Genomic DNA, 17,404 nt, shown 5'->3' with positions numbered 1-17,404 from the left:
TAGCATGCCAGGCTTCCCTGTCCCTCCCTGTCTCTCGGGGTTTGCTCAAAATCATGTCCACTGAGTAGTAGATGTTTTTTATTTCTTGATGATATTATTATCCCCAGTTGATAGATAAAGAAACTTGGGCACAGGAGTTTTTAACATGTCTCTAGTCATGCAGTGTGAGGTTGTAAGTAGTAAAATTAGGATTTAAACCAGTATTCAAATCCAACTTTAACCTTTGCCTGCTTTACATTATGTCTCGTTTTAAAAAAACTTAAAAAATTTGTATTTATTTTATATTTTTACTTATTTATTGCCTGTGCTGAGTACTTGTTGCGTGTGGGCTTTCTTTAGTTACAGCCAGCAGGGGCGATTCTTCATTTGCAGTGCTTGGGTTTCTCATTGCAGTGGCTGCTCTTCTTTCAGAGCATGGCCTCTAGGGCGTGTGGTCTTCAGTTACTGCAGTGCATGGACTTCGCTGCCCTGTGGCATGTGGGATCTTCCCGGACCAGAGACTGAACCCATGTTCCCTGCATTAGCAGGTGGACTCTTAGCCACTGGGCCAGCAATGTTGTCAGTCTCAGTGTAGCCTTCTCAGTTTTGAAGTACAGATCAGGTGAAGGAACTTAGTTAAGGTTTACTTTAATATCAAGAAAAGTATAAAACTCATTATTTGTAATCCCGTTTATGTGAAATTGAATGATTTGACTGGGGCTAAACTGAATTTTATCTGTTCAGATAAAGCTCAGTAAACATTGACTTTTCTACAGCGCCACCATACTTCTTTTAGCTTCTGTTTTCTTAAGGGATTTGACTTAAGTTTAAGAATTAAAGCCTTGTTCCTCTTTAGTAAATTGGGAAATAATAAGAAAGCATAAAGGGAAATTTGAGCATTGACTAAAAAATATATACTCATTCATTTTAATTTATGTCCACATAGAGTGAAGTCGTAGAATTTAAAAAATATATTTTAACAAAGGATTGAGACCTGTGTCCTATAACAGAAAGAAAAGAAGGAGATCCACTCAATTGTAAGCAATTTGTCCATTGCTGTGCAAGATTGTACAAAGGCTAGACCCCAGATTGCCTCACACTTAGTCTCATGATATTTTTGTTGTGTTATTGTTCAGACTTCAGACTTACTGATTCTTGGAGTATCTTGGCGTGCAGATGAAAAGCATATAGTCCTTAAGAGTCCTGACTGTTACTCATGCACATTGTGTGCTATCTCTACTGCATATTTGCCCTTCACTAATTGTTTAGTTTTCCACTGATACCTTAGAAAAAATAGTCTTTCCCTTATAAAAAATATATAAAAATATTGAAAGAAACAATATATTGGACTTTTCAGCACTTTTACCTTCTAATATTATAAGGTATTCAAGAATTTTTTTCTAACAACCCTGTTATCACCCAGCTTTATTGGACTGACATTCTTCTACAACTTGATTTTTAATTATATTCTTATTACCCTGTCTAACAATGAAGTGACTCACTTAAGTGTGTTGTTATTAGAGTAAGTCAGCTATCAAGCAGGTATTAATTGGCCTGTTCAGGGAGTGGTAGTTTTAAAAAATGCCAAATTTTGATTTTTAGAGTTGTTGTCTCCCAGTGGACGGTGTTATCAACAGATAATCTCTTCTGTGATGAAACACTTGGAGCAGTCTTTCAAAGATGTTTGTGTAACTTATATAACATAGCTATCCATTTACCAACTATTTGTTACATGGGACAAGTAATAATTTATAACAGGTGATATGTATGACTTAGAATGTGTTTTGCAAAACCAGTTGCTCTTTTAATTTTTTAGTTTAGTTGTAACCATCTCTTGCTAAGACTGTGACTGTTACCTTATAACAGGTATCCACCTGTAACTGGCATACATTCCTCATGTCTCCGTGCATCCATGGTATTGCCAAAAAAGTTACATATTTTTTAAAACACAGATTTGATCTTGCAACTTGTGAAAGCAAAAATGTATCATTGTTTATGTCACATAGAATAAAATGCTTAGGATATTAGTCAAAGTTTTCCATTTTCTAGCTTTAACTTGCATTTTCCAGCCTCATTTTGATCACCCTTTTCACACTAATACACTTAAAGTAAGCTTCTTGTCTTCCCCAAGTATCTATTAATTATTCCTGCTGTACAAGCACATGGTTAAACCATTAGCTCACTTTGGATTACTGTCTTCACTCCCCATTGAAACCTTACTCTCTCTTCATGCATGCAAAAGTGTAGCTCACGTGTAAAAGCTTCCATGATATATATTCCATAAAATATGCTTTACCCACTATAAGCTTCTCCTTGGCATTCCCCTTAGCTCTGGGAAATTTTCTCATACTGTTCATTTCATAGTTTATCTTCCTCCTTCTTTTATATTCTTTTTCCTGGACCCCCTAGTCCAGGGTTTGGATATTTGCCCTTTTGGATTCATCCTTTGTTTCTCCTTTCTTTCATATATTTTGGGGATCCATTTGTGTTTATTCTGTGTGCTGAGAGATTTTTTAAAAAATGTTTATTTCCAACTCACAATTTCAGCAGTCATTTTTAACTACCTGAGTGTATTTTTTAATTTCTCTGATTGTTTTTGTTGTTGTTTTATTGAGAGTATATTGTCTCAAATATCTGGAGATATTAATTAGATGGTGGATAAAATTTCTTTTGTTTCTTCATTTATCTTGGCTTTTCTTCATCGTGCTGCATGTTTAGTGATTCGTGGTTGACCCTTCAGATGTATGAATGGGGGACATGTAAGAATAAGGGATAGGAATGATTTAGAGTTGAGTGGGTAGGTAGGGAGACAGCTCATTTACCAGCAGCTTCCTAACTGTCAGAATGAATAGAGATTCGTGTGCGGTATCCAGTATTTCACAAGTTGTCCAGATATTTCCTTTAGTCTCTTAACAGAAGAGTCTCACATTATTTGCACGGGGATATTGTTTGCCTGTTTTCACATGTATAGGTGGGGAGAGGGGTGGGAGAATTAAATGGGCATCTAGTCTTTATACAAACTTTCCATGAACCCTTCTGTTTTCATAGTATCTGTAGTGTCCCAGCAGTCTCTTTGAGTTCTGTTAGGAATGCTGGTTCCTGCTTCTGCTGCAGATCCTTTTATGGCTTTTCCTAAGGTATGGCTCCTTCACCTTGGTTGATCAGTCCGCAATCTTTCTAAATTTCCAGAAATTTCTTTAAGTCTGCTATTTCTTGATGACACTCCTTTTTCTCTTCCTTATTGTGAATTTATTATTATTTTTTTATTATTATTTTATTGTTAGTTTTCATGGCGTTTAAAGAGTAACATGAAACATGTTTATTCAGCCTGCCATCTTAACTTGAAAGTTAGCTTATGCTTCTCTAAGGAGAATCAAGTATAAAACTGTGGCAACACTTCATTGCCTTCCCAGTCTAGTTGGAGAGAAAATGCATATGCCGAAAGAGATAAGGAGTCTCATTACTAACTAGAACCGTAGGTAGAATACTTGGCAAACAAAGTATAGTATTTGGACCACTCTGATTTGACTCCATGTTTCTATCATTCTTTGAAAGTCAATTAAAAACAATTGAGAGGAGGAAAAGGAATATAGCAAGACAGTTGAGCATCAGTATTTTTATAATTCTGAAATAATTTTTTTCCAAGATGAAGTTTAAAATGTGGAATAAAGGGAAGTGGGAGAGGCTTAGAGATGTTAGAAGATGGTTAATATGTGCACATTCAAAATCAGCCTATCCCCTTTCTAAGTGCCTGATATCTTTAGCAGGCATGTCTGCAGCTTCTAAATGCTTCTATATTTTTCTCATCATTCCTTTGTTCATTTATTTATTCAACAATTGTCTTTCCTGCCTATAAAAAATAAATGCCTATTTTGTCCAAACAGATGTCACATATGACAGTGTAAGCCCAAACACCAAATGTTTCTCCTTAAGCAAGTCTTACATGTAGATTGAATACAAATCTACATAAATCTGCATTTCTTGGTTCTTATAGGCAGAATATCATGTATTGTGAAGCATATCAATGAGGGTGATTAGAGAATATTGAAAGAAGGAAGAACAACAAAAATAGATCCATATTGATCTCTGAATGGCTTCCCTGGTGGCTCAGATGGAAAAGAATCCACCTGCAGTGCAGGAGATCCAGGTTTGATCCCTGGGGTTGGGAAGATCGCATGGAGAAGGGAATGGCTACCCACTCCAGTATTCTTGCCTGGAGAATCCCAGGGACAGAGGAGCCTGGTGGTCTCCAGTCCAAGGGGTCCCCAAAGAGTTCGACAGGACTGAGCGACTAACACTTTAACTTTAAACCTCTGAATGGAGTCAGAGAATAACGTATTACCATGAATCATTATAATCCTATCAGCATTTTATTTCAGAGGTACCATGTGTGGTGTCACCTTGGCACTAAAAATAGAAGTTATTTTATATAGCAGAAGTAGCAGCTGAGAAATTCGACTTGGCTTTAGCAATTCACTTAACCCCTTATAATTCAGTCCACCTTTTTTTCAAGTGAGGTTTGGACTAAATAATCATTAACGATCTTATTGATACTAAATCTGGGATTCTTTAAGTACTTACTGAATGATAGTTGTTTGCAGGTATTAGGCTAAATCCTTTGGGAAATACTAAGATACATATGTCACAACCCCTGGCCTTCAGGAGAAGATAAATCCAAAAGTGCAAATGCATACACAAATACCATATTATATAGATATATATTGTAAAAACTAGATAAAAGAATCAATTAAGTGAGAGAGAAGATTATTTCTGACCTGGGCGATTGAGAATGAATGCATAAAGGATCACATGAGTTATGATACTTTACTCTTCAGTAAGATTTTGATAGACAGCCACGACGAAGAGAATAATGTACCCCATCAGCCTGAGTTGAAATACAGAAATGAGAAAACATGAAGTGTGTTTAGGAAAGTACAAGTTGTGCCTGTGTGCCCAGTCACTCAGTCGTGTCTGACTCTTTGCAACCTCATGGACTGTAGCTCACCAGGCTCCTCTGTCCATGGAATCTTCTGAGCAATAATACTGGAGTGAGTTGCCATTTCCTCCTACAAGGGATCTTTCTGACCCAAGGATCAAACCTGCTTCTCCTGCATTGGCAGGTGGATTCTTTATCACTTAGCCACCAGGGAAGCTAAGTCAGCTAGCTTTATTAGAGTAATGGGAAAGGAAGTGGAAAATATTTCTAGAGGTAACATTATGAGTGGTCTAACCTACAATTTAAGACAAGTATTGTAAATTTTTGAGACAGGGAGACCAACCGGCTACAGTTTCTTCAGAGAACATATACAGGCGTAGAAGAAGCTAAGGATAAGAGAGGAGATCTGATGCTGAAATACCAATAAGGAAACTATTACACTCATCCAGGTAGAAGGTAGTTAGGACCAGAAGTAGGGCAGTGGCAATCCAATGAAATGGTTGGGGCAGGTGAAAGGAAGGATGCATGCAATTCAATAAATGATTGGATAAATGTAAGATCGGAACTAGTGTGGCTGGAAAAACAGAGGCACCTTTAATAAAAATTGCTGAGGCGAGAAGTTGATTTTTTTGAAGTAATAAGATGAGCTAATTCCCCATCTTTCAACAAATCCTTCCCACTTATGTAGCAGCAATTTTGGTATAATAGCAAAGATAGAATATTCTCTGAATTCGCGTCCTTTTCTTGCAGGCCATTATAGTTTCTTAGGGATTTTTTTTTTTATTTTTGGTGAATGATTGTGAATCCAGATTGCCTTGTGTGCTCATTTGGGGAAGGATGGGAGTATATGATAGAATGGAAAAAAGTTTTGTTTTTGTTTTTTTTTTCAGAATATCATGAAGATTAGAAGTAAGAGCAGGATTTTACTTTAGATTTGGAAAAGCAGTTCAAGAACAAATGATCCGTATCAAGAATTGTAATAGTAGAAAATGATATCAAATTAAGTGTACCCATATACTAGGAACTATGGGGAAATAAGTGACAGAATTTTGATTACACAAACAAAGCATGAACATATGATAGCTCTAATTAAAACTGCTATTTCTCCCTTCTCTTAATTGTAGTAGTTGACCAGTGCTCCACTTCATCTGAGTTGATAATCTGCACTTTCTAGAGTGGGGAGTGAGAAAGGGAGAGAAAGTAAAGGACAATTTATAATTAGTGAAGAGGGAGCTTAGGAGAAAAAAACAGAAGATTTGGAAATACTATCAGTTCAGTCACTCAGTCGTATCCGACTCTGCAACCCCATGAATTGCAGCACGCCAGGCCTCCCTGTCCATCACCATCTCCCGGAGTTCACTCAGACTCACATCCATCGAGTCCGTAATGCCATCCAGCCATCTCATCCTCTGTCGTCCCCTTCTCCTCCTGCCCCCAATCCCTCCCAGCATCAGAGTCTTTTCCATGAGTCAACTCTTCGCATGAGGTAGCCAAAGTACTGGAGTTTCAGCTTTAGAATCATTCCTTCCAAAGAAATCCCAGGGCTGATCTCCTTCAGAATGGACTGGTTGGATCTCCTTGCAGTCCAAGGGACTCTCAAGAGTCTTCTCCAACACCACAGTTCAAAAGCGTCAATTCGTCGGCACTCAGCCTTCCTCACAGTCCAACTCTCACATCCATACATGACCACAGGAAAAACCATCGCCTTGACTAGACGGACCTTTGTTGGTAAAGTAATGTCTCTGCTTTTGAATGTGCTATCTAGGTTGGTCATAACTTTTCTTCCAAGGAGTAAGCGTCTTTTAATTTCATGGCTGCAGTCACCATCTGCAGTGACTTTGGAACCCCAAAAAATAAAGTCTGACACTGTTTCCACTGTTGCCCCATCTATTTCCCATGAAGTGATGGGACCAGGTGCCATGATCTTCGTTTTCTGAGTGTTGAGCTTTAAGCCAACTTTTTCACTCTTCACTTTCACTTTCATCAAGAGGCTTTTTAGTTCCTCTTCACTTTCTGCCATAAGGGTGGTGTCATCTGCATATCTGAGGTTATTGATATTTCTCCCGGCAGTCTTGATTCCAGCTTGTGCTTCTTCCAGCCCAGCATTTCTCATGATGTACTCTGCATAGAAGTTATAGAAGCAGGGTGACAATCTACAGCCTTGACGTACTGCTTTTCCTATTTGGAACCAGTTTGTTGTTCCATGTCCAGTTCTAACTGTTACTTCCTGACCTGCATATAGGTTTCTCAAAAGGCAGGTCAGGTGGTCTGGTATTCTCATCTCTTTCAGAATTTTCCGCAGTTTATTGTGATCCACACAGTCAAAAGCTTTGGCTTAGTCAATAAAGCAGAAATAGATGTTTTTCTGAAATACTATATAAAGCTCTAAAAACAATTTTTAAACAATCTTATAGTGTATAGGCAGTGGTGATTTTTTTTTTCCTTCTGATTCCTACATAGCATCAGAGAACAGAAAAAGTGCTGCCAAATTATACTTCCACATGAGGGACTTCTCAGTGTCAAATTACCTGCATGAGAAACTTGTTTTAAAAGAAAAACCTGTTTTGGGGACTCTATGACAACCTAGAAGGGTAGGATGGGGAGGGAGTTTTGGGAGGGAGGAGACATGAGTGTTCCTATGACTGATTCTTGTTGATGTATGACAGAAAATCACAAAATTCTGTAAAGCAAATATCCTTCAATTTACAAAATTAAGTGGCAAAAAAAAAAAACCCTGTTTTGTGTGTCATATTACTTTTCCAATGAGTATTCTCCTTTTGCATTAGAATTTGAAGTGTTGGTTTTATCTTTTCCATGTAATTATTTGGTTATATGTAATTATTTAGCTGCCTTTAGAGTCATTACTTGGGAAAGTTAGACTTTTCTCTAATTCAGCATTTCTCTAAGGATGTTAGTCATCTGTAGTTATATCTGAGAAGGGTCTCTGGGAACAATTAGGTTGAGAATTTGCTGGGTTAAAAATTGTTAAACAAGATTTTTTAGTGGAGGTGGGGGAGGGTATGAAATATCAGAGACTTAAATAGGCTAACAGCAGTAAAGAATCTGCCTACAGTGCTGGAGATTCAGGAGACCTGGGTTCAGTTCCTGGGTTGGGAAGATTCCTCTGGCGGAGTAAATGGCGACCCACTCCAGTATTCTTGCCTGGAGAATCTCATGGACAGAGGAGCCTGACAGGCTAAAATCCATGGGGTTGAGAAGAGTTGGACATGACTAAGCAACTGAGCACACACATACACATATATATGATCCAACTAAGACGAAACTACATTTAGCAGCAATTCACAAACTTATTTTACCACCATCCTTTTCTCATGAAATCTTTTTCCTAACCATTGTTCCTCAGAACACTGTTCCTTAAATTTACAGATAAATTCAAAAAAGAGATAATTGACTCATTCAAAGTTGCATTACTGTTGACTTAAAGAATTGGACTTGAATCAGGGTGTCCTACCTACCATATTCAGATTGGCTTCCTTTTTTCCCCAAAATTCAGAAAAGTCTTTAAGAATTGCTAGGTGGTGCTTGAACCTAGATCTGTTAAATGCTTACAAAGGAGTTCAGAAAAATAAATAAAATTAGAATGATTTAATTACTTTATTATTGGCACATAGGTTGAAAGAGCTGATTATTATTTGTAACCTAAGTTAAATTTTTCCAATCAGGAAATTAAAAAAAAAATAATTATCTTTCAAATTCAAAAAAACCCAGCTATAATGGTACAATAATGTGTGTATCCAAGAGCTTCCCCACTTTCCCCCCAAAAAAGATTGGAGAAAATGACTGTATATAATTTGCTGTCAGTTATTCCAGACCCCATAACTATATCAGTTAAACATGTACCTTTTAAAAACTTCTCTTAATATTATGGTAGATACACTGTTCTTCCCCTGAATTCTTTTACTCAGCAGTATTACAGATTTATCTTGCCTGCAGTAATACATGTAGATCTTTTAGTGACTCAGTGGTATTACATTATGTAGCTTTATTATAATGTATTTAATCAATTCCCCATTGGTGGACTTCAGGGTGATTATTGTTTAGTCGCTGTGTCCCCTTTATGCAAACTCATGGACTGCAGCCCTCCAGGCTCCTCTGACCATGGGATTTCCCAGGCAAGAATAGTGGAGTGGGTTGGCATTTCCTTCTCCAACCCACTGATTCAACCCTTGTCTCTTGCATCTCCTGCATTAGCAGAAGCAGGCAGATTCTTTATGAAATGGTATGAGTTTATTCTTTCACTGCCACATTATTACAACAGGAAACTTTTAAATGATAGCCTTTTTACTGAAATTGAAAAAAAAATTATTTTATACTTAATAATGAATAACTGGAGATGTCTTGCTGTGTTATTCTTAAAATCATGAGATAATTTATAAAGCATTAATAATAATCATAATCTCTTTTTCTCTCTTCTTCTTCTGCTCTTCTCAGAGCAAATTATTCATGGAAGGATTTAGAAGCCTAAAAGAAGGAGAACCAGTGGAGTTCACATTTAAAAAATCTTCCAAAGGCCTTGAATCAATACGGGTAACAGGACCTGGTGGGAGTCCCTGTTTAGGAAGCGAAAGAAGACCCAAAGGGAAGACACTACAAAAAAGAAAACCAAAGGGAGACAGGTAATCATTTTACTTTGTTAGTCTGTGAGTTTATTTGGAAAAGATTTCTGAAATCTCAATTTATATTTTTATTATGCTATTGAATCTAGCCACAATAAAATAAAATGCCACCACTGACTGTTTGAATAGAATTTATCAGAAATATAGGCTATCCTGCAGTTTGAACTCTCTGCAGAATATATTTAACTGAGCCTTCAGCATTAGGCACTGGGCAGTCCCTTAACCACTATTTCCACCAGATTATTCAGATAGGTGAAGTTCCCAATAGACAGAGGTAGGTGCCCCTCAGTACATCCTAACACTTCACCTGTTTTTTTCAAATGAGAATACATTTATTGTTTTGACTGGTTTGAAAGATAATTCACTAGTGAAAATTCAAATATTAAAAAATCACCAAATATCTTAACTACAGGTGGATGGGAATCATGATATATGTGCAATGTTTTTGATTTTGCATTTTTTTTCACTTAACAGTGTATTGTGGAATATTTCATGTCAGTCTTTATCATCTATGTAAATTCCCATTGTGTGAATGTAACAAAATTTAATCAAGGCTCTGTTAAATTAATGTAAGTGTTAAATTTAGGCTATTTCCAATCTTTTTAATTTACCAATAGCATCGTAATAAGAATGCTTATATGTATATTTAAAAAATTGTCTGATTCTGTCATTAGGGGATACATACCTAATACTGAAAAATCTGGATTAGAGACTATGCCCTTTAAAATTTTGGTATCTATTTCCAAACTGTTCTTCAAAGATAAGGTCAGTGGATAACCCCTTTAAAAGTGGGACTGTTCATTGAATAATGTCATCTTTTAAATTGTTGCCAATTACATAGGTTAAGAAATGCTGCTCATTTTTTCCCTTTGCATCCTTTCACTAAGGTTAAATATATTTTCATATGTTGATTTTCATTTGTATTTTTTTCTTCTATGAATTGCATGTTCTTTGTCCTCTGCTTATTTCTTCTGAGATGTTCATTTGTTATTGTTGATTTCTAAGTTCTCTCTTTAGGAAAAAAAAATCGCAGTTTTCCTCCTTCCTATGCTGGGAAAAACTCAGTTCTTCCATGTTGTGTTTCACTCCTTCCTGTCTCCATTACTTTTACACAGAACATTTAACTTCTGATAACCAAATGTGCGGAGGTTTTTCCCCACACCAAGCAATTCTCCACAATCCAGCTGGATGTCCTACAGTTGAACTCAGTTTTACAGCATCTACCTGGAGATAGTATCAGGCCCCACAGGTTAAGGGCTCAGTCTTACAAGACTATCCTACCATATTTCAGATGCTCATTGCCTTGCAACTTCTTTCTCAGTTGGCTTTAAATCAGAGGTTTCCAAGACCCCCTCTTCAGGTTTGATTAATTTGCTATAGCAGCTCACAGAACTTAGAGAAACCCTTACATTTACCAGTTTATTAAAGATTATGATAACAGCAGATAAAGGATACAGATAGAGATATTTTACATAGGGTGAGGTCGAGGAGGGTCCCAAGCATAGGAGATTCTGTTCCCAGGGGTTTGGGTGCTTTATCCTCCCAGTGTGGATGTGTATGCCAGTCTGGGAGCTCTCTGGATCTTTACTTTTGGAATTTTGTGGAGATTTCATCATATAGACTTGATTTTCAGCCCCTTTCACTTCTCTCAAGAAAATTGGGATAGGGCTAAAAATTCCAAGCTTCTGGTCATAGCTTGGTCTTTGCAGTGACCAGCCCTCACTCATGAGCCATCTAGGAGCCCACTCAGTGTCTGTCACCTCATTAAATAGAAGACCCTCCCATCATGTAGGAAATTACAAGAGTTTCAAGAGCCCTGTGTCAGGAACAGACGTCAAAAACTCATAATAGATAAAGACGTACTCCTAGTGTTCTTATCACTTACGAAATTACAAGGGTTTTAGGAGCTCTGTGCCAGGAACTAGGGGCAGAGACCGATATATTTCTTGTTATCTCACTTTCTCTTTGTACACTTACCATATTAATCTTTTTTCTCAAATAGATAGGAAATATCTGTTTCAGCTTATGAAATATACATATGTAGGTGTGTGTTTGTATGTATTTTTTACATAATATACATATAAGTAAAATACCATATGATCAAATAGTATATGATAAAATATGATACGATTTACCTTGCAAATACTACGTAATCTCCCTTACATGTAGAATCTAAAAGCAAAAACCAAGGTCTTGTAAACAGAAAACAGATTGGTGGTTGCCAGAGGAGACTTGGGGACCTTTCATATGAATTGATATTAGACTAATATTAAGAAATTGTTTATTTTGATGGGAATGATAAGGTGTGAGTTTTTTGATTACTGATTCAGTCTCTTTTGATTACTTACTAGTAACTGATATGCTTAGATATTCTTTCTTCATGAGACAGGCTTGGTAGGTTGCAAGTTTTTTGGAATTTATCTATTTATTTTAGTTTCTTCAATTTGTTGTTGTTGCTTATCACTAAGTCGTGTCCAATTCTTTTGCGACCCCATGGACTATAGCCCGTCAGGCTCCTCTTCATGGGATTTCCCAGGCAAGGATACTAGAGTGGGCTGCCCTTTCCTTCTCCAGAGGATCTTCCCAACCCACGGATCGAACCCATGTCTCTTGCATTCGCAGGAGGATTCTTTACCATCTGAGCCACCAGGGAAGCCAGTTTGTTTAATTTGCTTGTGTAAAATTGCTCATGGTAGTCTCTTATAATCTTTGTATTTCTGTTGTATCAGTTGTGATGTCTTCTCTTTCATTTCCAATTTTATTTATTTGAGTTCTCTTAAGTTTGGCTCAAGCTTTGCCTGTCTTGTTTATCTTTTCGAAATATCAGTTTCATTTATCTTTTCTGTTGTCTATTTAGTGGTCTTTATTTTCTTCTTTCTACTAATCTGGACTTCGTTCATTTGCAACTTTTTGAAATTGACTTATTTTACTCAATATAATGGTTTTGAAATTTATCCAAGTTTTTGAATATATCCATACAGTATTTCCCTCTTATCTGCAGTTTTGTTTTCTGGGGCTTCATGAAGCCCCAGAAAGTTATCCATGGTCAACAACTGTCAAAAACAGTAAATAGAAAATTCCAGGAATAAACAATTTGTAAGTTTTAAACGGTGCACTCTTCTGAGTAGTGTGATGAAATCTTGCAGCATTTTCTTTGTCCTACCGGGGATCTGTATCATCCCTTTGTCCAGCATACACTGTCACCAGTCACTTAGTAGCCGTCTTGTGTACTAGATGGACTGTCATGATACTGCAGTGCTTGTGTTCACATAACCCTTTTTTTAACTTACTAATGGCACCAAAGCAGAGGAATAGTGATGCAGGCAATTGGGATTTGCCAAAGAACATCCATGAAGTGCTTCTTTTAAGTGAAAAGGAGAAAGTTCTTGACTTAATGAAAAAAAAAATCATATGCTAAGGTTTCTAATATATGAAGAAGTCTTCTGTGTGTGAAGTTGTGAGAAGGAAAAGGAAGTTTGTGATAATTCTGCTGTTGCACACCAAACTGCAAAAGTCATGGTCACAGTGCATGGTAAGTTCATAGTTAAGATGAGAAAGGCATTAAATTCATACAGTATGATGTTTTGAGTGAGAGAGACGTTCATGTAGCTTTTATTATACTATATTGTTATAATGTTTCTCTTATTAGTTGTTGTTAATCTCCTGGTGGCTCAGATGGTAAAGAATCTGCCTACAATGTGGGAGACCTGCGTTTGATTCTTGGGTTGGGAAGATCACCTGGAGAAGGACATGGCAACCACTCCAGTATTCTCGCCTGGAGAACCCCATGGAGAGAGGAGCCTGGTTGGCTGCAGTTCATGGGGTTGCAGGGTCAGACAGGACTAAACGACTAAGCACACATGCCTAATTTATAAATTAAACTTTATCATAGGTATGTATATAGAAAAACATGTTATGTATAGGGTTTGGTGTTGTTCATGGTTTCAGGTATTTTCTCAGAGTCCTGCAATATATTAATATCCCCCACAGACAATGGGGGCTAGTGAAGGAATAAGGCATTTAGGTAGTTTCAGTTTGACAATTATGAATAGAGCTAGCTCCTGCAAACATTTGTGCACAGGTTTCTGTGTGAACATAAGTTTTCATTTATCTAAGAGTGAGGCTGCTGGATAATCTGGTTGTAAGTTTATGTTTAACTTTATAAGAACCTGCCAGATTTTTCTCCAGACTGAGTGTATCATTTTGAATTCTCTCCAACAACATATGAGTATTCCAGTTGCTCAGCATCTTGACCAGCATTAGGTATTGTCAGTACTTCTTAGAGAATTTTAAGCATTTTAATCTCCAGTGATAGTTCATCATGGAATTTCCATTTCCCGAGTAGCTACTGATATTTACTGATATTTAGCTCCTTTTATGTTTTTGTGTCATCCTTATATCCTCATTAGTGAAGTGTCTGATCATACCTTTTGCCTATTTCATACTGGATTCTTTTCTTATTGTTGCATTTTAAGAGTTCTTTATATAAAATGTGGATATAAGTCCTTAGATATGTGATTTGCAGATATTTTTACCTGTGAGTTTATAGTTTATCTTTCCAATCTCTTACAGAGCAAAAGTTTTAAATTTTGGTAAAGATATTTATCAATCTGTTACTCTATGTCATGTTTAAAAAAAATCTTTGATTAACCCCAGATTTGATTAATCACAAAGTTTTTTCCCCTGTATGAGGTGTGATGTTGAAGTCTAGGCTCATTTTTCACCTTTGAATAACATGAATTGTTGAAACACCATCTGTTGAAAACTCTATCATTTCAGGCTAAAAGAGTAAAACTTTAAAGTTATATTATATAGTGTTAATATGTTTAACACATTCAAATTTGGTTTCATCACTCAGAACTTATTTGTTCTATATATGTATATACATATAATAGAATTATATCTTGTGAATATTTATATTCTGTGGCAAGAAATAAAAATAATTTTAAAGATTGTCAATTTTAAATAAACTATTAATAGAAGAAAATGGGTTTACTTTTAAATTCTGTCTTAATTCTGCTGAATGCTGTTTAGTATGCCAATAGTAGTAGTGTCCAGTTATGTCATAGCAGTACATGTTAACTGGTTTTATTTTAACTCCTCATTTAAAATACTCTCTTGAAATTTTAAATGGAATAATTTTTTTATTTCTATTTGCTGTTTACTTTTTTCTTATGTTCATTATCAGAGAGTAAAGAGATTTAATGATCTTATAAAAGCTCTCTTTATGCTACTGATAAAACAAAAATTGTTGTTAATTAAAAATTTAAAAACTCATTCTCAAAAACTGGCTTATATTTGGTACCTTTTTATTCTTTGAAGAGCTGCAGTTTACTCTGAGGAAAAAAAAAGTGACCTCTAATAGAATAAAATTGCGGGGGAAGATAGGAGAATGATTTTTTTGTCACTGTCTTTCCTATTTATATGAAATAATCATGTCAACCTAAAATATAGAATTAAATATTTTATATAATAAAATTTTAGTTCAGATTAGTAAAAAGGATGTGAACTGAAACAAATGGTATGATAATGTTTCTATATGTAGGTTAAATGATTTTAATCCTTTGAGAACAAAAATATGTGTAATTTTAAAAATATTTGAAATGTATATATATATGATAGGTATATACACATTGAGTGTATACATAAAACTGTTTTTTTAATTTATGTTGTTTTTAAACCTCCTCTTTTATTCTGATTTTTTTCTAGCAAAGTGACTATCTTCTTTGTTCTCCTGAACCTTCCACATCTTTTGACCCAACCACACAGTCCAAGAAGTGCTATTCATAACAATAATGCAGGTTCCTTTTCAACAATGTTTACTTGAGATTTACAAAATAACTTAGAAAATAATGTCAACGTTGTGTTGCTTTTATTCTATTTCAAGCAGTAATACGTTTGCATCACTGCATTGGCACATGAGTAAGCTTCCTGATTTTCTACATGAGTTGAAGTTTAAATGTTTTTTGTTTAGAAAGAAGGCTAATTGTTATGATGTTCGTTATTACTGCTTTTGGCATGGAAGTGCAGGAAATTCCTTTTATTTGTTCATGTTAGAAATACTTATTAATTTATCATTTTTAAGATGTTTTCATTTAGACTTAAAAATTGATTATGAAATTTGAAGATCATTATAGTTCAGTATTAAAATGGTGTTAGAATGGTACATTATGTTTTATTTACCATCTATGGCCAGAACAAGGTGAATGTAAATAGAAACTCATTATATATGTCTAAATTATTCTCTGTTCTAAGAGCTTACTTGTCTTTTTAAAAAATTAGAGCAGTATAATAGAAGAATTATTTTTTACAGGGTCCTAGTTTTGTGGTTTCAAATTCTTTAAATTTGCAAGGTTTTGAAGTCTTAATGATTTTTTTTTTGCTTTTGTTTTTAATCTATTTACTTTGTCCTCATTGAAGGACTGTATATTTTCACTTGTCTATTAAAAAGAAAAAAATATTTATTTAATGCCCTCATTCACCTTTAGAGCCAGGGGGCTCAAAATTGACTGGTGGTATGCCTCCTCCACACCTCTCCCCACAAACCTCTATGGCAAAATAATCTCTTCCTATTATCTCTGTGGTATAATGTGAAGTTCTCTAGGTACTTTATAGTTAGGAATTCTAGTGCTATATTTTTGAAATCCACATAGCATTTCCAGAAATAATGAAGCCATACCTAGGTTTATGGTGCTATTTTATTAAGGATATCTGTTTTATATTAAAAGTTCTCCCAGTGATTATTTTTAATTTATTATGTCCCAGAACCTGCTCCCAAAAGAAAAATAAAAATGTTGAAGATGTTTGAAAAATGTAAATCAACAAATTCCAATAAATAACTGTTTCACCCTGATCCTTGTGTGATTAGATTTAGGAATTTGCTGTTTAGTAGGTTCCTATTGTGGAAGAGAAATCTCTCAGGCATGAATTGATAGTTCAGATCCTTTGAGGTCTGTCTAGTCTGACCTATGACCCCTATTCTTACAAGGTCAACATCTGAGGGCAGGAGATTAAGGCAGTTTAAAGACTGGAATGGTAAATGGAATGGAAAAATTAGCCAGCACATTTTGGGTGCAAAACATCAAAGTCATCAAATAGTTTGCTTATTTTAAACCTGGCTTGTGGTTGTAACAAGCTAATTTTACTGTGTTTTCTGGAATCAGAAAAATTTAATAATCATAATTCTCAAGATTCTATTTATATGTTATTAACTGTATAATACAAATTAATAAAGCTTAATCTTTTGAAATATCAGGAAATGTGGAAATGTCACAATTTCAGTACATTTTAGTTTTTCATTCAGCTTAGATGCTTAATTTAAATTAAAATTAGGAACATATTTACCTTAGCTTTGAATGTGAAATAGTTTTATTTTATCAACATGTTGAATAAAATATATGTTCAGTTGTATATAATTTAAAGTGACCAAGGCTTTAGTTGTAACTGTATGCTATTGACTTTTAAGAAAAATCTCTTTTTAAAAAGTAGAGATGGAAAATAAAGTAAATTGGTTAAGCGGAGACAATTTCCCTTTTTTTCCCCCTTGTTCCTAGACTTTGCTCTTTCATATTTTTACCTCTTTCCTGCTTATGCCTTTAATTGTATGCTTTTCATTGTAATTTCAAAATAGACTTTAAATCTTAATTCCTAAGTTTTGGTTTGTAGTAAGCAATTCCCACCACCCTTTTACATTTGTTTGTAGCCTGGACAGCTGTGAATTTGCATCTTCTGCTTCCCTACTAATTACTGGCAAGGACTAGAGTTGAATAACTGAACTGTTGAGTCCACATTTCCATTCATTCATACAGTGACTAAGGAAATTAGTAACACCAAAGGAATACCCGAGTCTCCT

At 35.4% G+C, this 17,404-nt stretch overlaps 1 protein-coding gene across 1 annotated transcript in view; it reads left to right on the top strand.

The window, feature by feature from the left end:
- LIN28B (lin-28 homolog B) overlaps positions 1-17,404 on the top strand; it is a 122,907-nt gene that overhangs the window by 65,889 nt on the left and 39,614 nt on the right. Inside the window, exon 3 of the mRNA XM_052646085.1 lies at positions 9,368-9,552. Coding sequence (XP_052502045.1) covers positions 9,368-9,552 — 185 coding nt within the window. The remainder of the gene's footprint in view (positions 1-9,367; positions 9,553-17,404) is intronic.

This window comes from Budorcas taxicolor, chromosome 9 (assembly GCF_023091745.1).
Source record: "Budorcas taxicolor isolate Tak-1 chromosome 9, Takin1.1, whole genome shotgun sequence".
NCBI lineage: Eukaryota > Metazoa > Chordata > Mammalia > Artiodactyla > Bovidae > Budorcas > Budorcas taxicolor.
This window is presented reverse-complemented; position numbering and strand designations above follow the sequence as displayed.